We start from the raw sequence: 27,239 nt of genomic DNA, 5'->3' as shown, positions 1-27,239 counted from the left end.
ATGAACATGTCAGCGAGGGTAGTGTTTGGAAAGGGGCGCCTGACTCCTAAGCAGTTTGCTTTCAGCTTCCCTCAGTCAGAGACCCTGAGGAAAGGCAGCCGGGCCTCCGGAGGAAAGAGGAGGATGTTCTCTTTCTCCCTCCGATGTCGACTGGGCATCATCAGAGGGAGAACTAAAGGTAAAATCTGTCATATTCATGGAAAATTGAAAATATATTCAGACATACCTTAAACATTGTAAAGATGGACATGTGAAATGTGAGGTATTTTATTTATCAATTGTGTAATGTTACAGAAAACATGAGGGCAACCCTTCACTGTACTTACAAGCAGTATATCAACATTTTTAAAATGTTAACAATGCACTATGTTATAGTTAGAAGCAGATTTAGACCTTAACCCTAACCCTCAGTAATATTCACCACAGTTACCAAACTACTCACATCGTCTGAATTCATTTCAAAAAGACAGAAAAGATTGTCTGTTGCAGAATGTTGTTGAGTGTTTGTCTGCACTTGAACACGCTTAAAGGTGAAACATGAGCATCCTCATCCACATGCTCTTTGTGGCCAACAAGGGAATCAGTATTTCAGATTTTCACATGCAACTGGAGCCAATCACCATAAGATGGCAGTGTGGTCAATTTGATCAATGAGGTTATATTTCAGCCCCCCCAACTGAGGATTAAAGATCCTTTAAAAAGAATTTTAAAAAATAATAATGCTAGTTCAGAGGAATCATTTACAAACCACCACTACGAAGGACAGGAACAGGTCCACATGCCGTTGTCCTCCATCCTAACAATCTTTTCAAACAAGGCTATTCTTTATTCCCCTCTACTCTCCTTATCTAATTATATCATTGTCCCCCCTTCTGCATCAATAATGTTCATTTCTAGTGTAGTGAAAGTGTAGAGCAGTCAATTTCTAATATAACCCAACGTTTGCCACCCTGCTCCCAGAGGTTTTTATACATCCAGCGCACTGCTCCGTCTCCTGATTCTCTTTATTCTGCTGGAAATTAATTAGTCTCGCTCTGAAAGACTGTGCTTGCTCACATTGTAAATGGGGTATTAAGGACAAAATTCTCAGAGGAAATTATCTACACCGAAGAGCATTGTGTCCACCGGTACAGCTGACTAATTAGGCTTCATGCAATAGCCAGTTGAAACACTGATTTATTTGTTTGTATTCGCTTTTAACACCTGCAAAAATGAACACTTTTACACGCTTTCAAATAATGCAGACAAGGTGAAGACGGGCTGCCACTGAGTGGTAGTATTGCTTGCACTGGGGGTCAGGAAGTAGCAGGCGTCGAAGCTTGTGTTCATGACAAATGGTCAGACAGGTGTGACGACAGTTCAGCCACCAAGCACGTTTGACCCCCAGTCGACGCTTTTCCTTTTCAGCCTCATACTTGTCCCGTTTCTCAGCGTATTTGAATCATTTATTATCACATAATCAGGGTCCAAACTTGTATTGTGTGAATCAAATGAATTGCAGCTGTTAAACACGTCCTCAAACAAGCAGCTGCACAGGAATTTTCACTTGGTATGTGATTTTCCGCGCGTATGATAAATGTGACAATGCACAAGGCTCAGTCTGGCATTGAATGTGCAGGTGGTGTTAATTGTGGCGAGAGTTGAATGTGTGGGGATTTTACAGTTTTGTCATGTCTAATCTCAGTGTGTGTGTTTCTGTGTGAGAGAGAGAGAGAGTGGGTGGGTTTGAGGCTGTGTTTGACTTGGTGGGAAATGGGTAGAGTGTGTGTGAGTGTGCACGCGCTGGGGGAGGGAACAACTAGCGTGTGTGGCTGCTTCACTGAACCCCTCTGGCAGAGGGAGAGAGAGAGAGAGCGAGAGAACAAAGCACACTCATTCTAGCTCTGTATGAGAGAGGGAAGTGTTATGTGTGCGCTCATGTGAGTGTATGAACAAGAGATGATAAATCCTCTGGAGAAAGGACGAACGATTAGTAAGAGTAACTCAAAATCTGAACCCCGACAAGATGAAAAGGAAGGGCTATGAAGCGTTTTCCACCTTGCGATGGATTTTATAGAGAGACATAGTTTGGCAGATGCACATTTTTGAAGACTGAAGGGACTAATTTAACACTGTCAACCTTTCTGTGACCAAGTTTATTAAGACGAGGAAACTTGAGAGCATCTTAGGATCACATTTTGCCCTCTGGAGCTCCAGATTCACTGGCTTTTAAAAACAAGGACAAGGGTCAAGCAAATGTTCAACTGGACGGAAAAAGAATGGCAAAAGGAAGGCAGGGTTTCTGTTTAATCTGAGCAGCTAAGACTTGGGTCGCCTGCTTTTACCGCAGGTGGAACCACAGTTCTCTGGCCACTGCTGAAGATCAGCAGGGTTACTTCCTGACGGTGGCAACGCTGACTTAACTGTAGCCATGCTGTGTGGTCTGAGAAGAGACAGCAAGAACAGTGTTGGTAAGGACACGGCACTTTGATCAAGAGGCTCTGCTTGTCTGTTGTAGTCGAGGATTTTAGGGCAGGAGGGGGTGAGTGATCCCCCGGATTATTTACCAACCAGTAAGGAGCTGTTTATGTTTTAAGTGTATTAATCCAAGAGGCAGCCACAGCAACTAGGTCCCCTACTTACCCCGATTGCAAATCTGCTTATTATAACACTATTTTCATCATTAGTCATTATTACCACAGTGGATGGGATATTGCAAGAGTTTGAAATTTCATCAGACTGGACTACAGCTACTACAGCTGTCTATACCATCCTGCCATGTGTATTTGGGGCAGATATTGCAATGTAAACTGGGTCTGGCAGGACCCAGTTTATAAATAAAGTTTGAATTCTTAAAATAGCATTATGATTTCATTGTCATTGTCTGTACTGCCCCAAATGCAACCTTCATCCTGATTGGAGATGGGAGGGATGGAATGCAGCGCTCTGAATGACATCAGTGGTTAATTAACTCAGCACAAATTTATATGCAATTTTATTTTTGTTAGCTCCAAAATCCTTTGGCTTCTTTGACACGTCCATTAGCCAATAACATCCCTTAAAAAGACACCAGATATGTTTTGTTTGTTTTTTTTTGTTCATTGTTGGGCCTGTTTAATTGGCTGCATCCTGATCCTAGGGCAGTAGTAGTTGTTCGCCCTTTCGTCCCATAACAAGAAGGTCGTGGGTTCGGTTCACAGCCTGGGGTCTCTCTGTGCGGAGTTTGCGTGTACTCCCTGTGTCTGTGTGGGTTTTCCTCCAGGTGCTCCGGTTTCCTCCCACCGTCCAAAGTCATCATGTTTGGGTTAACTGGTGACTCTAAATTGTCCGTAGGCCTGAGTGTGAGCGTGAGTGGTTGTTGGTCTCTGTCTGTCTCTGTGTGTGGGCCCTATGATGGACTGGTGACCTGTCCAGGGTTGACCCCGTCCTTGTATTGACTCCAGTACCCCTTGCGACCCAGAAGCGGATAAGCAGTAGAATGACTCCGGATCCTAATCCTAACCGTTAGGCTCTCCGTGTTGGTTATTGTAAGCTTGAGGAAGATGGCTCAGAGCTGCTTTGATGGTATAGTAGCATTCAGTCACATGCAGTGCACTGAGTCTGAGTAACCCAGAGCTAATGTTGCCTTTTGACTGCAATGAGAGCTGCCGGACTGTCAGGGGCCCTCAAGTGTCCGCATGGTTACAAGGCTTTTGCCTAGTCTAATGTGTTTGTGATGTGCCACTCACTTTGTGTATGTGCCTCACTGCTACTGGACAGAATGCTTATGCAGCGAAGAGCGTATCATACGTACTCACTGTATGTTCTATACATCACTAAAACATACAAGCCCAGGAGAGACGTGTCTGTAGTTCAGGTCTGACTCATGCTGCTGCGAGCTTAAGAAAGCTGAGTTTTTCTTCTTTTCTCCTTATACCCAGAGCTTGCCCAAAGGTATCAGGTCAGGGAGGAGTTGACAAAGGATCCATGCCTCTCAGCTGTCTGAAGGCTTCATCCTCACTCTGGCACATGTGAAATCTTGATGTGGCCAGAGAGAAGGCAGTAGGTTGGATGCCCTCCTAGCACTTTCCTCCCCCAGTTCCGCCTCTACAAATCAGCACAAATATAAAGTGAAAGAAATGTCAGAGTCCATGAAATGTCACTTCTCATGTCAAGATGTCACCTTTTAAAGGAAAACACACTCCAATATATTATACTGCTCTATAAACTGCCAAAAAGAGCATGAGCCTAGCTTTGGTGAGCGTAATGGGGGAGTTGTGCTGTGGACTACAACTTTTGCCTCAAATTTTTATACTACAATTACTTACTGTTTTACAATTTTGCTAAAGACAAAGTATTCCACAATTGCTGTCGGCGATTCTTGCACGGCTATTATACAGGATTAATATGACATTGAAAGGTTAAACATACATTGATTTTCAGGCAGGTTTTAAAGGTCTGAATTTTCAGTGATTCCTTAACATATTTATATATATATTCATTCTAGTGGAGGTTGGAGATAATTAAATCCTTTAGACTCCTTGAGATGCAGATTTGACTGACATATGACTCACAGAAGAAGCAAACTGCAGTAATTGGGTGCAAAGGGTTTTGCAGTACCTCGCTTGCCTCTAGGAGCTGACATCACAGTCACTGCTGTTGCCTGTAAGCACCGCCTGTATTGAACAGACCAAATCAATGGACCCAACTCAAACTGAAAACCTCTCATTTGTTGGTTGGTTAGGCAGTTTCTGACTGAGTGGTTTTGGAGAAGGGTTAGAGTTACATTTTAATCTTTCTCAGTCATGCCCCCAGTACTATTAAAGAGAAGACTTGCCACAGCTCATCCTTAAGTTTATAATATGATGCTCGGTCACTGTGCTGGGCAGCTCAAAAGGTAATTCACATTGGACAGGATTAAAGAAGTGCCAAGTCAGTTTCCCCATCACCGCGACTGCTGACATGTTCGTATTGCTGCATTCAGGTTCAGATGGCCCCGGCAGTGGCTCTGCTAATCCGAGTCCAGCCCAGTGCTGTGTTAGAAATAGGTCCAACTGTGGGTTAAAAAAGAATAAAAAGGATACATTCACCCTGCAGTGCAGATTGAACGTTTCCCTGTGTTCTCTAGCAGCTGCTGCAAATGACATGAAAATGATGATTTTCTCTCTGTGCTCAAAAAGTCCATTAACTGCATGCTGTTCCTTCAGGAAAATTCCCACGCTTTGGTGGTTACATTTATCAAATGTATGCTGCAAATGTACTCTTGTGTTAAATTAATGGTTTTCAAGGGTCTCTGCTGCAGACAGAGAGGCGTTATTTTAAACCCTCAAACCCTTTGTAGGATTGTCATGTAGCCAAATTGGAGGGAGCTTTTAGGTTCCTCAGTCCGAGCTGATCAATTTGTTTCTGCTAATGCCTGATGGGTGGATGGGACTGGCTCAGTGATGTTTCCCTCCCAGAGCCCTCATGTTACCCAAGGTGCAGTTAAAGGCATTAAAGCGTGGGCAGCTGTCACGATGTGCAGTGGTTGACTGTGTTCATTAAGGCTTCTGCTGTTGAATTTCCCTGCATACAAACTCCGATGTTTCATACCTCCCCGCTGTCTACTCAGATGAAGGACCATACTCAAAGGGGAGCAAGGAGTCCGGGGGAGCTGACCAATCACATTCGTCCAGGAGGCGCAGCCTTTCAGGTATAATCCAATCAAACCTGACTATACATCATTTAGTTTTCTGCTGTCCGATTCGCACAAGTGCACCCAATTCACCTGTGTCCTTACAAAGGAAGAGGACTCACGCTGTGTTGGACTGAGGTTTTGTGTGCATCTAGACTCACGTCTGCCGTATTTTAGTTGATGTTGCATTGTTTTGAATGCTTAGATAAGGTGAAAAAAAAAACAAAAACGCTTATGAGGCATACCTGTCATTGGTACTAAACCTGACTTGATAGACTTCAAATGGAGTGATTTAACAGCACAGCACAATGGGGACCGCAAAACAGAATGAGTCTTCAGATGGCCCTATGTGACCACGTATCCATCAGAGTTAATGTCAAACTCATGTTTGTTCTCAAATGGATACATTTTCACATCCGTTCATGATCTGATGACTCTGTCGTCATTTTCATTTGGTTTTCATTTCCTTAAAGATAAACTGTAAACAGTATTCAGTATGATCTGAATAAAAACACCACCCTTGTCCTTCTCCTCCCGAAGCCATCACAAAGATCCAGTCAGACTGAGAGATATGTGGTTGCGTGTCAAGGAGCAATTTAGTGAGAGTTCCAGGAAAGAAAGTTGAAGAACGCTCTTTCGTTGCACAGGCTGATTCTGTCAAGCAGCTGCTAATGCTGAGTGTGGACATGTGCCGTTCTCTGTCTCCGTCAGCAGAAGACTACAGAGGAGTGACCACCGTGGACCTGATGAAAAAGGAAGGCAGCAGCCTTGGCCTTACCATCTCTGGAGGGTCCGACAAGGACGGCAAGCCCAGAGTGTCAAACCTACGGCCAGGTGGGCTAGCTGCCAGGTGAGATCTCGGCTCTTTGACACGATTACAACTTGGCAACCACACCAAGCTGTCCGGACATGTTATTCTGCTCCCACTAAACATGCGCGTGTAGCAAATTTACACCAGCTCATCAAAACTGCTGGTCCGGAGGCGTCCCCACATCAGCTTAATGCCAAAACATAAAGCAATACCCCAACAGGGCTTGTTTTCAGTAACATCCAAAGAAACAAATAGGAGGTTTCCAAGCGATAATTAGTTTTATTTTGTTTTATTTTTTGTTACTTCATAATTCACTGCATGTTGGCAAATTTTATTTTATATTCAAAGATGACTTGGTTACTCAATTAAACTAATTTCCTCATTAGTCAATTGCATTAAACTCATTTTCTTCAACACCAACCTCTAGAAAAATTTCAGCAGGTGACTCACATTTTGCGATGATTAACCGGCATGTCACTGAATGCTAACACACACGCACACGCATGCACGCACATCTTGTAAGAGTGACACAGCCCCTACGAAAATGTCTCGGCCCAACATGTCATCGCTTGTCAAGCCCAAGAAGGTTTAAAGACAGACACTGTGCTAATTCTTCCAAGCAGATTGTCGTCCCACAGCTGACTTCATGCTTGTGTGGAAGTGCAGTCTAATTTACTGGGTGGAGAGACATGCAGGCAGACAGGGGGGGGGTTTGCACAGAGGCTGTGTGTGATGAGAGGGGACCAGATGACAGGACGGTCAACTCCACTGGCCAGGACACCTGTCTGTCTGCTGTCACTGCTGATTGGCACTTGCCTAAAGTTGAGAGGTGCGCACGGGGCACAACATCTATTTAATTAATTAGTTCTCCAACGAGCAGCATGTTGACTCAGAATGTCATGTGTGAGACGGCACGCACGTTCATCTCCGTCACTGTCTGTATAGGCTTGGAGCCACTCAACTCAATAATAGCCCGCTTTGTTCTGCACTGCTGTCTCTGAGCGTTAATCTCCATACAGCAAAGGAATTTTTAATAAGCTGCCACATCCACAACACAATTGAATACAACCAATCACTATTATCTCGGTGGGCATTCAACGCATAGTTCTACTACTGCATCAGTTTCCATTTTTTTTTCCCGCTACAGCATCAAGCTATAAATGGAAACATCTATTTAGACGCACAACTAGATTACATCCAGATCAACTTGTTTGGATGAAGATGTTGCTTCGGCCTAACCGTTGCAGACAGTGGTTTGTAGAGAGTTTAAAGGGCCTGTTTGTAATATTTGCGACATAGCCAACACATTGCTCCACCGCCAGTAGAAGCATTCACAGCTGCAAGCATGCTAACTTCAGCCGAAGGAAAGATAAAAATGGGAAACAAGGTGGTTGTTTTCCACAATAAAGGAAGGAAGTTTGATTCTGAACTTTCTTGATGAGTAAGTAAACGGCTGTTGACGCAACAACACCAAAACCTATATATAGCTCTTTGATAACTATGAACGCAAAAGTGCCTCAGATGGAAAACCAAGGGAAGACTCAATATGCGTCATATTGATTGTGTAGACGATCAATCAGTTGTGTGGGAAAAGTATCTAATCAAAATCATGCAGGTGAACAACGCAATGCTAAACGTGCTCATGGCAGTGCTCACAGAGCTCCATCTCCCTGCCTCAGCCTCCTCCGCTTTTGGTTTTCTGTGTTGTTGGTTTGACTAAGAGTTATGGTCATGTAGGTGTTCATTAGTATTCCAATGGATTAGCTCTCTCAGCAGAATCCCTGTTGCTGCAGAGATTCATTAAGAGCCTCCTCAAACAACAGAGCCTTTTCTGCTAAATTAAACTGTATTATCATTTGCTTTGCTAAATGGGTTAATTCCTTGACGCACGTAACCCCATCTGTGCAGCTAAAAGCGGTTGATGAATATCAGTGGCTTCACAATTATGAACCAAACCTGTCAGATTAAAGATACTTGCGGTTTTGAGCTCCCGACGGTGACAAATTATGATGATCTAAGGCAAAAATGCAGATCCGTGGATATTTAGTACTCTAGTACTGAAGATTTGCACAAACATGCAATCTGAAATGCCAGTTGACACGCCGTGAGTCTGTCAGCGTGTCTCTGGCTTTGCACAGGAGCGACCAGCTGAATGTAGGAGACTACATCAAGTCAGTGAATGGCATCAACCTATCAAAGCTTCGCCATGATGAGATCATCAGCCTGCTGAAGAACATCGGGGAGCGAGTCGTGCTGGAGGTGGAGTACGAGCTGCCTCCATTTGGTAGGTGAAGTGTGAATGATGAATACTCTTAATACATTTGAAAAAAATATATATATACTGCCACCGAAACAGCTATTTCATACACGACAGTGATTTTATCTTCATGTGTATTTTTGTAAAGCGCACCTGATTCAAGGAACGTCGACATTTCAGTTGTGTTAAACCATAGTTATAACCAAGACTTATTCAAAATTGCAAACTATATTTAGCCCTGTTTTAATTACCAAAGCAATACTTATTGGATTTCCTTAAATCATAAATTGTTAACATGGATTAACTACAGAGAATTAATTTCCCTCCACAGAGATTAATTAAACACATTTTCACAATGCTCTGTTCCTTCTCGTGATTCACCACATGAGAGCCACAGATGACTTTTTACATTTCCGACTCTCATATTTGTAACCTTCTAACAATAATTTGCCATTTATGACTTTTTCTTTAGTCCAGGCCCCCTCAGGAGTCATAACCAAAACCATAGAGGTGTGTCTTCACAAGGAGGGAAACAGTTTTGGGTTTGTCATGAGAGGTAGGCGGATGGGGATGGTTTTTTTTTTTTTTTTTAAATAAACCATTCTGTAAAAAATAAATAGCTCTATTTTCGTCCACTGATTCATGTATGTGCTTTCTTTTTAGGCGGCTTCCATGAAGACTGGCGCAGGTCTCGTCCTCTTGTGGTCACCTACGTCAGACCTGGGGGTCCTGCTGATAGGTGAGGACGTGGATAGATGAGTCAGTGTTTGCATGTTTACGGTGGGGTCCAAGAGTTTGTCGCCACTTTCCCTTTTAAGCAAATGGCTTGTAGACATTTTATGATGTGATCATGCATGAATGAGCCTATTCAGATTATTTGATGTGTGCGTGCGTGTGCGTGCGTGCCCGCGCGCGTGTGAAGGGCTAGACCAAAAGGTATGTGTTTTACTAATTGCCTCATCTTAGTTTGCAAAAAAATTCTGTGCATATAATCATGATATTTACATATGCGTACGTTCCAGCCCTGCATGAAACTGCATCAATGACACATTTAGAGTATGTTATCTTCAAAGCAGAAAGGGCAATGGTCATCCCCAGGCAAACGCAACGCTGCACTTTCCCCATTAAAGCTGCGGGTACCAAAACACTGGAGCACACATAATTCACCATCAAAGACTTTTACAGCCGTTTATCTCGTTTATCCTTCATCTCACCTGGGAGGGAACACTCATGTGGAACTCTTTAATAATTCACTGTGACTGGTGCTTAAACGCTTGTATGAGCATCTTGTACTAACGGCCAAATATTTAATTTTGCTCTCCCTCTCTGTCCTCCTTTGTGTCTCCAGAGAGGGCACTTTGAAAGCTGGAGACAGAGTGCTGAGCATAGATGGGATGCCTGTAAACAGAGAGAAGCACGCTGACGCTCTGACGATGATGATGCAGAGTGGCCAGGAAGCTCTGTTCCTGATTGAGTATGACGTCTCTGTCATGGGTGAGCACACACACACAAACACACGCAGAGTACGTGGAGGCTTGGTAGGGTAGCGTTGCTCTGAGGGTAAATAATGTGGCCGTTTGGCTGTGTGGACATGAGTGAGTTTTAGTACGAGAGACGCCACCAGGGGAGTCACTTGGGCCCGAAAGCACACTTCAACAGGGAAAGGGTAGATGATAGTGTAGGTAGTGTTTTATCATAATGCGTGGGTCTCTCTCCTCTCCTGAATTGAAGCAGGTTTAACCCCAGTTTTTTAAAGGATAAATAACATTTCTATGCCAGAGTTGTGCTTATGATTTTATTTTTTTCCAGAGAATATCACTTGGAACAACTTTCAGGAACACCTCAAAGAAAGAAGGTTGGACACGAGCCACTTGAGAATTTTTTTCTCTGTCCTCTAAGCCCTGACAACGAGTAAATATAACAAACTTTCAAAGCAGTGTACTGAAGTGGACAACAAAGGGGCTCCTCTGTTAGGTTGTTGAGTGAAATTAGAAGAACCTTAGATCCTATCATTCTCATAATGCTGCTTGCTCGCACAATTGTCAGTAACTAGGTAATCTGCAACATCTGTCGACATCCCCAGTTTAAAACACAGGTGTTCTTGAATAAATGCATATTCCCAATTTCCACGACCTTCTTGTCGTAGAGCAACAGCGCTAACTACTATGCCACCGTGCTGCCCACATTATATCGTTATGAAGCCAACTGGTTGATCAGATTAAAAACACATCCTGAGCCAGTGGGACTGTGGGATGACACCCTCAACCTTTGGCCAAAGTGATGTATGGCACTAAACACGGGAGATCACTCCACGACCAACGTCCTGGTTATTAGCTCCATTTGGTCATCAAGACTAATTCTCAAGATTTGCAGCAGCCTGTGCAAAGTAGGGCAGGTCACCAAGGACAGTTGACGCACATTATATCTCTGTGTGTGGTAATTTAGGATTCAGACTTCCTGCCTGAAACAGTCAGTGGGTTCACAACCAGAAGGAATATCTATTTTAGAACCAAACTATGAAATATTTGGCCATAATGGGATTTCCCCCTAGGTGCTCCTCCACTGTCCAAATCTATATACGATTTTAGAATTTCATGACAATGTGTTTCTGGCCACCTTGCATCCTTTTTCTGCTTGTCATGCAAGGTTTTGGGGTTTTCTGTTTTCATTTGATATTACTTTGGAGTAATGTTGCAACTCTTCATTACTGTGTCCACTTTTCATTGTATGAATTTCTTTTAGTTGTTCTGCATCTTCTTTTTGCCATTTTGCATGTCTTTGTAGTTTATCTAGTGATTTTTTTTTTGCCCTTTTTCCCATCCCAGTTAGTCATTTTAGATCTCTGCATTACTTTCTTGTCATTTTGCATCTTCTTTGTGTCCTCTTTTTGCACCGTTTCAGAGTTGGTTTGTTTCTTTCAGTAACATTTTGTATGTTAAGCTTGTCCATTAGGCACAGACCCATGAGGTCAGGGGGCTAGCTCACTCATCCACCCATGCATTATCAGATTCACAACAAAGATGAAACATACATTTGAATGATGATGATAGTTGTGTGAATATCTTTGATGTGAGAGCTCGTTGATAACTCATGATGAGATAATTGTGCTTCTTGACAAAGGATTCAAAAAGCATAGTCATAGTTTATCAAGGCCGGCAAACAGAAAATCTAGTTAATTTTTTATATATGGGTGAAAATGTCTTCTTGTATTGCATAACTTTAATTTAAAGGTTTTGATAGTTTTGATAGTGATTTTTCAGTCTCAGTTTAAAATGTAACTATTGTAACACTTGAACGCATCCCATAATGTTGTTGGACTCTGTGTGTGAATGATCTGTTCCAGAGGCAGTGCAGCAGGCCTCGGGCCCTCTGCTGGTGGAGATCGTGAAAGGTCCCTCTGCTGGCCTGGGGATCAGCCTCACCACCACAATATACAGAAGCAAACAAGTCATTATTATTGACAAGATAAAGGCAGCTAGTGTGGTGGAAAGGTGAAACCAAGCTCTTATTTCACAGCTCCTCAGACAGTTCCTGACAGAAACTCTTTCTGACGCACTCTGACCATGTCTGAATCTCTCAGGTGCGGAGCACTGCACGCAGGCGACATCCTCCTGTCAATAGATGGGACCAGCACAGAACACTGCTCCCTGATGGAGGCCACACAGCTACTAGCCAGCACCTCAGATACTGTCAAGCTAGAGATTCTTCCAGCCAGTCAGAGCAGACTTCCTATTAGGCCACAAGACACAGGTATGTCCTGGAGGCAACACAACACACGCAAGTCTCTGTTGGACAAAGATATGAGATTGAGTAGTGAGAAGTGACACTACACCATTGAACTTTTTTTGCAGTAGCTCTGTGTGCAGGGAAAATACAGAAAACACACTGTAGCTCCAGCATGTTGTCTTCACCATATGTATTGCCACTGTTCTGCTCTTAGCTGTTTTACCTACAGCTGTTAAGAGCCAGACCACCTCCCAGCTGCCCTCTTTCACATGCTGTGAATCAGCCTCTGTATATGCGTTTGTGTATGTGCGTGTGTCTATGTGTACGCACGCTGCTGGCTGAAATCCTGCTGCCTTCCTATTTGCCCTCTTATGCATACCAACAAGCTACACACAAATAGATACTGATGCACACACTCACTTTTTCTGTTAGAGATCATGTTCGTGCCATGTCATACAGGCTTATTTCTGGGTCAGCAGCTGTAGGGGGTCGTTAACGTGTGAATGCTGGAAAAACCATACAACACGGCAAAGCTGGAGTTAAGTATTTTAAGCCATCACTGAACGGCTGTTCTACATTTTTTTTTTTTTTGTCATTTTCTGTTTTGTCGACCCAAATTCACTCGTATTTCTGATCAAGATCGGCCACAATCTAAAAATTCTTGTTTTAAAGTTGGTAAACCACAAGTCCTGTATTTTGAAGTATCCAAGTGTAGAATAAGGGAAATTAACGTACCTATCAAAGAAAAAAAAACAAAACTGATAACGATATGGCACAAATATCAAATGCAATTTGTTTAATCTCCTCTGAGGATTTTATGTGATTGATATGGCCACTAAGAGATTAGGCGTTAATGTTTCTTTCCACTGGCATAGATTGAAAACACCACTTCTCAGAGTTCCCCCTAGGTGGGCTTAACATAAGCTGGCAGAGAGCTTTACAGGTTTGATTGAGTCCAAAAGAAACCGGTTCTCTGAGAGGGGGCAGGGGTTCTCCTGCATGTATTCTGATTATATACAGTGAGATTTAACCAGGTCCTGTGAATGTGCAGCGAGTTGCCCCACGGGCTACTGTAGTCATCCATGTTTCCAGAAAATCCTCCATCCATGTGAGCAAGTTGTTAAAGATTAGACCCCTGCAAATGAAGCAGCGAGGATTACTGTCACATGCAACATTCAGTGACAAATTTAGCTGCACGGAAAAGGGAAGTTAATTATTGAGGTGTGTGTCATACAGTAGGCCAACCGTTTCCTTTAGCATGCTTCATGAAAGGTACTTGACGTCATGCACTTTGTTACACAGGCTTAGATCAGAGGGATAAAAATGCCTTTCAGAATTTACAATCCCCGCTCTTCCTTTGGTTCAAAGAAGAAAAGGCAACAATATTTAAAACGAAACAACAAGCAATACGTGAAATGAAACAAGGCTTGGTCAGGCCTTCCAATCAGACACAGGTACAGACTCTCTGCATCATCATCAATCAAGTGTTCAGCTGTTCTTAATCAGGGTTAAGCCACTTGCCTCCCAACAGCCTGTATGTTTTTCCTTAGCATGCCAGGCAGTCAGCTCAGTCAGTCTGTTTTTGAACCTTAGGGCTGTTTTGAAAATGAAATTATAAAAATGATCTCAAATTTGCATTCAGCTTTTTGGAGGCTGGCTAGTAGAAGTAAGATTTTTTATAATTTTTTTTTTTAGAAACTGCACGACTTCCCATTCAGCTCCCTGTTCCAGACACTCATCAAAATACATTCAACCACAGCATTTAATCTAGCGTACCATGACGAAAACATTAAATATCAATTATTATGCTCTATATTATCCTCCAGGCACTCTGTGGTGTGATACAAATTTAGATGTGCGAGTAAAAGCTTGATTTCATGGGTAGAATTTAGGAAAGTGCACAGCAGATCTAAGGGAATGGATCTGTCTTACTTAATGGACATGTTTGATTCCTTGGCGATGCAGTAAAAGTGCAGAAGAGCAATCATCATCACTGGGACCAAAGCAGCAACTACTGCCATCCCCCACATGCCAGCCACAGCAAGACATGGAGCAGCCCAAGCCACCCACACAACCAGCAGGACCACTGCAAATGTAAGTTATCACTAGTGACAGCACTGCTGCTGGCAAGACACCATAGCAGGAGCCTTTTCTTCTGCGCAATTGTTACATCTTTTTCCGAGGGGGTTTACTGCAGCGCTGTTCCACATTTCTTGCTGTTGTTGCAGCACATGGAGGTGAATGAACAGTCACTGTGATATTGCTCCCACTGTACGAGCCTTTGGGTATGTGTGCTTGTGTGTCTCCTTTCAGCTCTGGTGAGTGGCGGCTTCTCCCCTTCCTCCACGGCCACCTCAGGCTTCAGCAGCCAGGGCAGCAACACGCTGCCCTGTCCCATCCTTCCAATCACCCCAACCAGCCCCCGCGGCTCAACCGGAAAAAGGAGGAACAGGAAGAAGGACCACAAAAGCTCATGTAGGACAAACCCCCCCCTCCCCTCCCCTCCCCAAACCCCCGACATTAAAGATGCAGTTCAAGCATTAGTACGTACTAGTGTAGTGAGCACAGTTTTTGTTCTTAATGTTCTTAGCTGCCACTGACAGGTGTTTGTTATCCACCTAATTTATATCAATGAAGTTGGCTAAATACCTCACTAGTGACACCACAAACCAAATCCTCCAAAATGATGGGAAATAAAGACGACACGATGGCGATAAACATGGTATATCTACTAAACATTGCATCAAGCTATTGGCTTGTTAAAACTGTTGATGTACCTTAATGATTTACCGTTATATAGGCTGCCTGTTTTTTTTTGAAGTTTAAAAGCACATAACAGTAACAACTTAAAGCAAAGCACTCAGCCTTTTTAAAACATTTTCTTCTGAGGGATGTTTTATAAGGAGTTAAATGTAATTTGATGTACTCATCATCACAAAAAACCCCAAACCATTCTGTTCACTTGATGTATTATGATATCAACACAAAGTAAAACACACATAACCCAATATTGGGTGAAGAGATGTAGAGTGAAGCTATAGCTCATAACAGGAAAAAAAAGGACAAATCAAATTAATTTTTAGGACTCCAAGTCATAAAAGTTATACATGAGTATATTGACGTATTGTGTATAGAACCAAAAGTGTTCTAGTGTTGTAAAGCTAGAAATTTAACAGATGTAAAGTGGGTGATCAGTGAAAGTGAACAGAAGTGACTGATCGCTGATGTAAACATGACTGACGTAAACTCTAATAAGTGACTCATTCTTTCCTTTCACCATGTTTACTCTCTGGGTGCATGTCTCTTCCCCTTACACTCCTTTGTTTTTTTTTTTTGTTTTTTTTTTTGTCCCCGTATAATCCTGCTCTTGCTCCATTTTTATCTGCCACCCCCCCACAAATATCCCCTCTCCCCTCTCACTCTTTCTCCCTATCAGTATCTTTGGCGTCCAGTTCTGTCGGCCCAGGGGGCCAGATATTTCATGTGGAAACGAGCGAGGTCTTCCTGAGGGGGGATCCACTCACAGGTTTTGGGATCCAGCTGCAGGGTGGCGTCTTTGCCACTGAAACCCTTTCTGCTCCCCCCGTCATCCGCTTTATAGAGCCTGACAGCCCAGCAGAGAGGTAGGGCGGAGACACCTAACGAGTAAACAAATGTCATATGAAGTCACCTTGAGCTAGAGGGCCTTAGCACTAATCATTCTTCATGGCAATGAAATGCCGCATGTGAAAAAGGGCTACTGTCTAAATGAGTGTTTCGTCAGAGGGCAGTAACGCAGCATTGTCTAATCCAGAGCTCCAGTTTGATTCCCAAACTGGAGGTCTGGGCCCACGGCGAGGGGAAAGGGGGGGGGCATAAATTAAATTAGATGAGTCACCAGATAATGATAAGCTGGAAAACAGACTGTCACATAAACTCTTACTAATCTTTTTGTTAGAAATCTGTAGCTTTTCTCACCTCCTGACTCCAGGGACAACAGAGAGTCTATTAGTTTGGTCCACAGCTGCACTCCAGAGTCCAGAGGATGAAGCCTGTACTGATTTTCATCCTCCCATTACTCAACTACCAGAAATGGATTGATCTCACATTATTCATGGTCAATTAATGCAACCAGTGTTTTGGGGGTCTCCCCCCCCGGTCCTCCCTTTTTTATGCTGACTCTTCTCTAATATTTACATGTACTGTATTGATTAAGGGCACATGTTGCAGTCCAATTAACGCTCAGCTCTTATCAGGCCAGTGCACAGGATCTGTCCTTGTCTCGCAAGATTAATGATGGTGTCTGTGCCGACAGTGCAGAGCCATCTCCCCTCGGTCTTCTAATGCGAGTAGTCCAGAAGCAGTCGGACTAGGGTGACTCAAATACAGCATCCAGTTGTGATGTTGGTGTCTCAGCCTCCACACAAGGTTAATGAGCAGCTGCCGTTAGTGAATGAACATCAGTTGACAGCGTTTCACTGTATGCCTTCGCAGTAAGGCGTATGAATGTTTTTTTTTTTTTTTTTTTTTCCTTTTCTGCAGTGCATTTGCTTACTTACTCAGGCAGATTTCAGGTTTAAAAATATCACCTTTGAACATGTTTTGTCACAGCCAGAGGTTATTGGCATGTATGTATCCATATAGATTGTACATTATACGTCCAGTCCTGTAGAAGGTGTTAGTTAATGGCACTGAATCATTAATAAAGGTAATGTATAAAACTAAACAAATTAACTTGGTCATTTGGGAATGTCTCTCTTCTGATATTTTTCATACTGAGCTGTTTTTGTGTCTCTTTTGGTTAAAGGTGTGGGCTGCTACAGGTTGGAGATAGGCTGTTGTCCATTAATGGGATCCCAACTGAAGACGGCACATTGGAGGAAGCCCATCAGCTGCTCAGAGACTCTGCTTTATCCAATAAGGTTACAGTAGAGATTGAGTTTGATGTTGCAGGTACCACACAGTGCACGTAATTCACTTAAAGCAATTTTCTGTTGGGAGAATGTGTCTTTTTATTGATGCTTTCCTGCTCACATTTAACCCCCTTTTTTTTTTTTTTTTTTTTTTTTTTTTTTTAAATCTCACTTAGAGTCAGTGGTTCCCAGCAGTGGCACCTTCCATGTAAAACTGCCCAAAAGGAGAGGCATGGAGTTGGGAATCACCATCAGCGGTGAGTTTCTTGGCAGACGAACATACAGCAGGGGGCAGTGCTGCTCAATAATACCCTACAGGTCTGCATTCAGATGACCTCCTTTGAATCAATGTTCTGTGATCCATAAAACCCAGGCTTGTAAAGGCTTGAGGGGACATACCTCATTACCTCTGAATAATGGGCTGTGCCAGCATTCATCATTACCCTCTCTGTTCTAACTAGCTGTGGAAAAATTCTTACAGGAAACCAACTATGACCAGAACAACAAAAATAAAAGGAGCTTCGCTCATTTAAAGTTTAGTGGCAGTTGTTTTGTCCTCAAAACACATACTAAAAAAAACATTTGTTCTTTCTTCTTTTTTAACCAGCAAGTAAAAAACCTGGCAAGCCCCTCATCATCTCTGACATCAGAAAAGGAAGTATAGCACACAGGTATGTCCTGAGGTCACACAGAGCTCATGTTACCGCCGAATGTTTAACTGCTCGAGTCTGTACAGCGTTAAATCATACATTTACTTAGAAACACACAAAGTCATGTGGCGCTGACGCTACGATGATGGGTCTGAATATTTCTAGCTCATGGTGAACTCACTTTTCCAGGCTTATGCGGGATTATTCATGAACAAACTAAAATTGTTTTGCAAATAAACTCTGTAATACAAACCTAATTGGATTGAATATCAAAACTGGATCAGTAGGGCAGAGCAGCTGCATTTCATGAGAGCTCAGTGTTGATTAGGTTGAGGGTGAGGTTACGGTCACCCCGAAGGATCCCACTGAGACTGCAGGCTAATAGGATTGTGATAGTGAGTCAGGGGCAATAGCTCCCTGGTCCCAATTAATAGCTGTGATCCTCTTGCTCTTATACTTGGTAGAACAGGCACCTTGGAGCCTGGAGACAGGCTGCTAGCCATCGACAGCGTGCGTCTAGAGAACTGCACCATGGAGGACGCCATGCATGTCTTGCAGCAGGCTGAGGACATGGTCAAACTCCGAATCCAGAAGGATGAGGACAACATCGGTACATAAATGATTCAAATACGCAACATCAGCCAACTGTATAAGCAGTGGAGGACAGTCACCAAGGGCATTTATTCAAGTACTGCACTTGGGTCCCTTTTAGTATGATTTATGCAGATATAGTAAATTTGACAGTTTACTTATGTGGACTTAAGGGTTTAAAAAGGGTTCCCAATCTTTTTGTGGCTTGTGATTCCAACCAAAGGGAAACCCCCCCCCCCTATAAAGTTGTCAGATGATTTATATCACTGTTCAGTTAAAAAACATAGACTTACCCAATTTTTCAAAATAAAAGGCAAAATACTGCCTGCAGATAATATTTTGACCATTAGTTTCTCAAATGTTCATTGCCTCAGCGTTCGGTCCATTTAAATGCCATCAAATGTTTCAACCATTTCTTTCCCCTATATAGGCTGCCAAATGTTTGAAAGCAATTCAGTGAGAATGAAGTATGAATCAAATGATCCCTGGATTTAAGTTGCTCCTGCGTTTTGTCCATCTGCACAAATAGTCTTTGTCATGAAATCTGAAAGTTATTGCTGCTATTAACTGGTGTTTTCCTGCTGTAGATGAGTTGGAGATGTCGGGCTCCATAATCTACACAGTTGAGCTGAAGAGATACAATGGACCGCTGGGGATCACAATTTCAGGCACTGAGGAGCCCTTTGACCCCATCGTCATTTCTGGCCTCACCAAGAAAGGCCTTGCGGAGAGGTGAGAGGAGGGGAATGATAAGTGGGGGTCAAAGCAGTTATTTGAGAAGATGGTGAGGCTGGACATGGTGGCTCTCATACTGAGAGCAGTGAAACTATAGTGGAAACTGTTTTTAGATAACAGTAAACAAAGGCCGTCTCGTTTTTCCTTTAACAAGAAGCCTCTTTGTCTCAATGTGAGTCAGCATGCTGGCAGCCTGGAAGGTTTCCTGGCTTGACTGCCAGTACTGTCTGGTATACTCTGGTATCTCTGTGTCCTCTGCCCTCCTCACCCTGTAGGACCGGTGCCATCCATATAGGGGACAGAGTCCTGGCCATCAATGGTGTCAGTTTAAAAGGAAAACCGCTGAGCGAGGCCATCCACCTCCTGCAGATGGCCGGGGAGTCTGTCACCCTTAAGATCAAGAAACAAGCTGACCGTACGGTTTTGGGTTACTTAACTGAAATTCCTAACATTTTATTTTATTTATTTATTATTTTAGTTGTTCATCGCACTTCACAGACATGATCTTTTAGATGTAGTCACATCAGCTGCATGGAAAAACAAATAAGACAGAAGCAGAAGACAGCAAAAACTAATTTTAAGCCCATGTCTCCCCCTCCCGATATTTGTTTTTGCCATTCATACATTCAAGAAGGATAAATACTTTAATATGCTCTTAGGTTTTCTTACATGTATCAGCAGTGGAGGTGATGCAGTAGGTTTTTGGCTTGTTTTTTTTTTTTTTTGTGTGTGTGTGTGCTGTAGAAAGTGCAATTTTTTTTTTCCGAGTTGAAGACTTGAATCATTGTTCCTTTCTAGAGTCTGATGGCCGTCAGCATCCAGACAGAGAAGCCGGATTTCTAAGTGACACGGAGGACGATTTGACCGGCTCCCAGAAGACCAGTAAACATTCAGAAGTTTACTCAGCAACCGTCCCCAGTATAGACTCTGCCATGAGCTCATGGGATAGCTCAGGGTTTGACGCAGGCTACAGCAGCCAAGGTGAGGCCGACGGGACGCTTGCTGCCATGAAATAACAAATTTCTTTTCTCACATACATTGAGATCCCTTTTTTTTTGTTTGTTTTGTTTTGTGTCAGGGACATATCTTCATAAAGCATCTGATATATTGCTTAATCCAAATGAGTGGAGGCGCTCGAAGCACAGGAGCCAAACTGGTTCCAGCTCAGCAGGTTTAGTCCACCATACGGCACTGTATGATGGGAGATTCAGTGAGGATGAGTGGGACAAAATACCTGGGTAAGTGCAGTTTTCCTTCAGGTCAACATCTTGTTTTGTCAGTGCAGCTTTAAATGTTTCCGATTTCACGGCAAAGAACATTTTATTTAATTTACAGCGCAGTGCAGCGGTGGAGACGCTTGTAAGGAGGATATTTACTTTTATTAATGTAAAGGAGCTGGGTTTCGCAACCACCACTGTGTATAAGCCTCTGTCTTTGCCTTTTTTGATTTCACTGATGAAAGCAAAATGCACTGTTTTCTCTTCATTCTGTATTGTACGCTTTCACATTTTGTGTTTTTTCCAAATTGTCCTCTTCTCTTCTTTCTCAGGTATTCTCTGTCTCATCTGCTTTACTAACTGCCCGCGAGCTCTTTGGTGTTTCACATTGATGCATCTTTTTCTGTCGTCCCTTGTCCACACCAAAAACATTTCCTCAGAAAACGAAACCTTAAACGCCCAAGGATACATCAGCTTTATCTGTCTCTTCACACTTGACTTTTTTTTCCCCCTGAACTTTTGTGTCACATGCTTACAATTTCCTGCCCTTTTTTTGGGGCGGGGTGACATTACTTTTGTAAATTTGAACTCTTTTCAAGGCTTTATCTAATCTAGCGGACTCCTCAGCATGCGAGTTGCCAAAGGGGAGAGAGAATTTGCTATAAACCATCATGAGGTCCTGAGAGATTGTCAAAGGGACTCTCCAACGTGCAGCCCAAAATACATTTCCCATGCTGCCTTTGTATGCAGTACCAGCCTCCAGACTGCAGGGCTGCTCTCATGCTCTGGTTCCTGCATTGTCATAGATTCGTCAGCCCCCCCCGTTGCCATGGCACCCTGAACCAGGAGGACAGCTTCTGGTCGCAGGCTCTGCAGGACCTCAAGACCTGTGGCCAGTCAGAGATTCTCAGGGAGCTGGAGGTAGGGCGACCCCCTCCTTCTCCCATTCCCACCTCTCCTCCTCCATCTGCTTTGTCCTACTCATGTATTCATACGCTGGTGTCGGCCTAAATGATCATGCCAGATGACGCATTATGATAATCACCAGAGTGTGTAATCTGTTATTAAATCTGACAAGACAGCCTGGGCACCTGCTGCCAAGCTGACTGAGGTAGGCATGTGTCCAATGACCCAGCCTTTAAACAGACAGTTAATACATATGTCCAAATACAGTATCTTTTCACCTCTCTTCACTGCCTTATGATTACATAACGAAATCCTTTCATTTTGTGCTCTTTCAGGCATCCATGACAGGTAGTGCACTTAGTCTATACCTGGAGGAGACTAAGACCAGTGAAGACTTGATGTTTCAGACTGAAATTAGTATTGTTAAAAGGGAGGGAGCTCATGCCAAGTCTGAAAGCAAAAGCAACCTTAACATGTCAACTGGAGCAGGCGAGGTATCAGCCAGGGGCAAAGAGGATCTCTCCCATATAGTGTCCCCTACAGCTCTGGCACTGCACAAGGTAATACAGTTAGGGAGTGGCTTTTCCCATCAGTTCACACATGGCGAAAGATTAATGGGCCAACAACTGCTAGGATAATGCCATATATATCGTGACAAAATGGGCGGGGCGGGGGGGGGCAAACAAGATGTATAAATGCACTGCTAAAACATCAAAGTCCAGTATTAATACCAGAACGATCAACGATCAGCCAAGTTTATAGGATCTTTATGCTGTTGTATGTGAGTTTGTTGGGTAGTAGCCAAATTAAACTGTTTATCTGGTTGTTTAGCTTGACTACTAGTGTCAGCACTATAGCTGACCATGTTAGGTCACTGTCACAATAAGAAATATTTTCAAATACTTTCCAATGTAATGACATTGCATGAATACAGCTTTACCCTGAACGGGAAAGTGACTTTTTTTTTTTTTTTTTTCCTCATACAGCCTTTTTCCCCCCGTTGTTTGGTACCAATAATATAAACGTACATTGTAGTAATATACTCTGTAACAACTTAGTAGGTACTTGAATATACCAAAACGGTATAATCACATCGACCAACTTCCACTTTTCATCCCATCAATAAGGTGTTACATAAAATTTTTGTTTTGTTGTTGACTCATTCAGGTTAGTAATGACTCATCAGTCAGATGTGATCAGTTCGCTGAATAAGGTTACATAATAGTCTTTAGTATGTGTACTAACTAAACATCTGAGTCTAATGTACGTGGAAGGGGTGCATATCTGGCTAGTCAGGACATGCAATAACTCTCATCACAAAACAATGCCTGAGTGTACATACTGTGAGCCAAGAATGTCAATCTACTGTTTGCTTTTATCCAACCATCTCATTGAAGATCTCTAACTGAATTGAACGAAACTGAGCCAGTAACAACGGACGAAATAAAGCCCTGCCCTGTTTCAAATCAAAATATTTTCAGTTGACACATCTTTGTTTCATGGAAAGTTACCTGAATGTGTTTGTCAAATCCAAACTGAAACAGATGGTACAAGGTGTGTTATTCCAGGTAGGAGAGGTCTATTTCATAGGAGCTCTAGTCAGCTCTTCACCGCTTGACAATGAAGACTTTTTTTTTTTTTTTTTTTAAATACTGTAAAATCGATTTAGATTTAGTGATGCTGAATGTTTGAATGTTTCAGGCTTTTAGGGGGCAGTGATTTACATTCTTACTGAGTTTCAGTAGGACACATGGCCCTCTAAATATTCATGATAAAGTGCTGTGCTTTACAATGTAATCCACAGTGCTATGTAAATCTAATCTGCCTGGTGTTTTCAGGTGACAATAAGAAAAGACTTTGAGAGCCATGACTTCGGTTTCAGTGTATCCGATGGGCTCCTGGAGAAAGGAGTTTATGTCAACATGATCCGCCCCGATGGCCCAGCTGACCTAGCCGGTTTAAAGCCTTTCGACCGGATTCTTCAGGTAATGTTTTTGGTTATAAAGCTCATATTTAAAGGACAATCTAACATTTTTTTTTGGAAGTGCTTTCTTTTTTTTCTGATTAGAGGACCAATATCACTCTGGTTTTCCAGACAGGGCTGGGTTAGCTTAGCTGAGCCAAAACCTGAAAATAGGACAATCAAGTAGCCTGTCTCATAAGCTAAGATAATGTCTATGTTGCGTAAAAGACCGTAGCCTGAGGAACAATTCACGTATAGTTTGGGTGTTTACATCTCGTGAGATTATTCAGATGTATTCAGAGAAACAACATAAATTAAATGCAGCAAATGAATGGCTCTGTTGTTGCTGCTGTTCTTCCTGCTGAAAAATAAAATCTAAACTAAAATAAGCTGCCATGTGATGTAAATGAAGGTTTTCGTTGTTTTAAATATTCCAGGTGAACCGAGTGAGGACCAGGGACTTGGACTGCTGTCTCACTGTGCCCCTAATTATGGAGGCTGGGGACAGTCTGGACTTGGTCATTAGCAGGAATCCACTGGCAGCAGCAGTCACCGGGCTGTCTGACAACTGTGACGGCCCCTCCAGCTCACCGTTCTGCTTTCCTGAGCACAAGACCAACAGCATCGCCCTGTGAACACAAAGGCACACACTAGCATGTTTTAAACGCTGTAGCACTGGGATCTAACACACACACACACTCTCTCTCTCTCTCTCACACACGCACACACACGGTTAGGTTTGTCACGTTGTACCTCTCAGAGACCGTTCGCACTCATGTTGAACACACAGAGCTTCCTCTCACATGAACCAACACAAACCGCCCCTCTTTCCAACACCTGAAAGCATCTCTCACTCAGAGTTACAAGTGCATGTGCTCACACTCACTGTTTTAGTCACTGCGCTCACATGACTCAGTTCAGAAGAGGCTCTGGCTTTGGGGCAGATCCCCCACCCCAGCCCCATCACAATCCCTTCCCTTTCCAGAGGCAAAGCCAGTAGAGGACTGTGAAGTTACATAACAGTGGAGTCATAGCCTCTGACGGAGACAGGATGTCAACACAAAAGTCTCCCTGCTGGAGCGAGACCAACACGGCACACACGCACTGCATACATTTATAATCCTTTGATTTATTTGTTTATTTTTTCTAAATTGGGTTTGTGCTCTCGTTGAAAGAACAACCCCGTTGTATGAAATGGATTTTGTTCCTTTATGCTGACACAAATGACTTCCACGCAGTGCTGTATATGCATATAAAACATACACTGCCACATAAGGTGTAAGTGGATGAGTTATTTTAGCCACATCTTGGCATACTGCCCCCATTTCCAGTCTCTCCCCCCACACTGGCTGCCCTGGAGAAGAGAGTGGCTCCAAATAGAGATTCGGAGTCATTATTTGCCAACTATCATTGACTACATTTTGAAGCCACTTATGCCTGAATGCCATGACTGCTTTTGAAGCCACTCTGTCCTTTCTCTCTCAAAGTGGGTGTTTCTTTGAGGGATGAATTGTTTCCAAATGATTTCAGAGAAACAATGTTTTGTGTTTTTGTTTCTTTTGTTTTTTTTTTCCGTCACACTCCTGTTGATTCAAACATGTTTACAAGGATTTTGTTTTGTTTGACGTTTGCTCAAATTTGCACATAAACCACAATTCTTTAGTATAATCACACTTCGCGTTCAGCTACTGTTCAGTTTTTCACATTTCACTTTCATTCCGAGTCTCTTCACGTTTCGAGTCACAATTTTTACCAAAACAGAATGAAATGCCTTTCATTTTTTTGAGAGATGAATAGTTGACCGGTGTGTTTCTCTCATTTTCTCCTACCAGTATCTACGAGCATGTTAAGCATGCCTAAGGCTCCTCAACAACTAGTTCCTCCGTGTCTCTTTATAAGTGAGTGTTCCCTTTTTTTTTTAAATCAAGGAGTTGTCTTTTATAAAGCATTTGTGTAAGTGGCCTGCTGATCAAGCTGCCTCTCTGGAAAAATTAACATTTGTTTCATGTCTTGGTTGATATGAAAATGTTGTGAGCTTATTCCGAGCAGCCTTAGAGACTGAATTATCCTTGGGCCAGTAACTTTTTTCAGTCACATGTCTGACTCATGACTTAAATTGAGTATCATGTTGTATATTCAGGCCTGTTTTTAAGGTTTTATATTAATTTATCGTATTGTTCCTTACTTTATTGTATAATGTATCATGGTATGCAGTGCTTTATTTTATTTATTTTTTTGTTTACATGCACATACAGTGTAGTATCTTCATGTAAGCTCTGATATGGAATGTTGATTTCCACATCCTCCCAGATTATGTCAAGTCAGTTCAAAGAAACCTGAAAGTTTTAATGAATATTATTTTATTTTTATTTATTATAAAAGTATTTCTTTTAATCAGAATAAACTTATGAAACCGTGGATGAGTTGGTTGTATGCATTTCATTTTACTCTTCCAACAGAGATTACTCAAACCAACACTTGGATGCCATCCAAAAATGGATTGCAGTGAGATTCCAAATAACAAATCCCACCAATTGTTAAATTGTTGACATTTCCTTCTTAGTTTTGGGGTGAGAGATCTCAACAAATATTACATGGATTGCAGTCAAACATGGTGAAACTCTCAATGAGAAATTTTAAATGACTGAGGTGTTCAAATCACTTGACCATTTAAATTTGTCTAATAACTTGGTCATGGCTTGAGCTTCTGATTACATGTACTTTTTTTTTTTTTTGTGCTAATGTTAGCATGCTGGCATACTTAAACTGAAATAGAGAATTCTAAACATCAGTGTTAATCAATTAATTTGAGTTAGTCAAGTGGGGGAAAATCATGCTCATATCTCCAACCTGGTGAAAAGACTTATTTCATCAAGCTCTTGGTTTTTTTTATGTCAAAATAACTCTAACAAGTATTTGCAATTTTGTCAGATCTTAGCTGGGAGTTATAACTCGATCTTTTATTTTTTTTTACAGCATGGAGTAAAAAAAAAAAAACATGGAGCTCCTGCATCCTCCTGCACTTAGGAGACTTAGGAAATTAGCTTGTGTGAATTGGAGTTTGGTGTTTCAAGGACAGTGGGAGACCGGTGACATGCCAAAATTAGCCAGTTCTAAGTGAGATGTCAAAGCAGTTTCCACCTGCTAGGAGTCATTAGATTGATGGTGAGATAGCCATTGAAAAATTTAGGACAAGTGTCAATGAGCTGCGAGAGGTGGAGGTCAGGATGACATTGGTAGCCTTGGGGCGGTGGATGTTCAAATAAATATAGACAGCTATTTCAAGGATGGAATTAAAAGGTGTTGTGATTTGTGCTTTCTCAATATTGATGTAGGCAAGGAAGTGGGAATTTGATTGGTGTGAAGTGTCATCTAAAACTTTTTTTTTGCTGTAGTAGTTGCAGGTTAACTGTCCTTGAAAATGAAGAGCGGCATACAGGCCCTGCTGGGCTTCTGTCAGGACAGATACAATAATAGTGTGCTGGAATTCAGACTGAGTGCAACAGTTCTTTGAATAAGCTGTCTTGAGTGTTATAATTAGAAGAAACTTTTATGAGAACTGTTTATATACCAAACTCTATAATTTTCAGGGTCATTTTGGTGATATTATTGCTTTCAGCTTGGGGCAGCATAGTGGTTAGCACTGTTACCCCGCAACAAGAAGGTCGTGGGTTCAGTTCCTGGCCTGGAGCCTTTCTGTGCAGAGTTTGCATGTTCTCTCTGTGCCTGTGTGGGTTTCCTCCCACTGTCCAAAGACATGCATGTTTCGGTTAACTGGTGACTCTAAATTGTCCGAGTGTGAGTGGTTGTTGGTCTCTGTCTGTCTCTGTGTGTTGGCCCTGTGATGGACTGGCGGCCT

At 42.5% G+C, this 27,239-nt stretch overlaps 1 protein-coding gene across 1 annotated transcript; it reads left to right on the top strand.

Moving 5' to 3' along the window:
• grip2a (glutamate receptor interacting protein 2a) lies at positions 1 to 25,784 on the top strand. Its single transcript, XM_029506307.1, has 24 exons — positions 1 to 178; positions 5,570 to 5,650; positions 6,347 to 6,482; positions 8,582 to 8,727; positions 9,173 to 9,256; positions 9,364 to 9,439; positions 10,049 to 10,194; positions 12,044 to 12,191; positions 12,281 to 12,450; positions 14,392 to 14,520; positions 14,740 to 14,901; positions 15,863 to 16,049; positions 17,213 to 17,358; positions 17,495 to 17,575; positions 17,926 to 17,989; positions 18,433 to 18,578; positions 19,147 to 19,291; positions 19,570 to 19,709; positions 20,093 to 20,275; positions 20,373 to 20,532; positions 21,318 to 21,432; positions 21,753 to 21,977; positions 23,256 to 23,402; positions 23,818 to 25,784. The coding sequence occupies exons 1-24, from the start codon at positions 1 to 3 to the stop codon at positions 24,013 to 24,015; spliced, it is 3,393 nt and encodes a 1,130-aa protein (XP_029362167.1). The 3' UTR covers positions 24,016 to 25,784.
• Positions 25,785 to 27,239: the final 1,455 nt, after the last annotated feature.

Source organism: Echeneis naucrates, chromosome 7, assembly GCF_900963305.1.
Source record: "Echeneis naucrates chromosome 7, fEcheNa1.1, whole genome shotgun sequence".
NCBI lineage: Eukaryota > Metazoa > Chordata > Actinopteri > Carangiformes > Echeneidae > Echeneis > Echeneis naucrates.
This window is presented reverse-complemented; position numbering and strand designations above follow the sequence as displayed.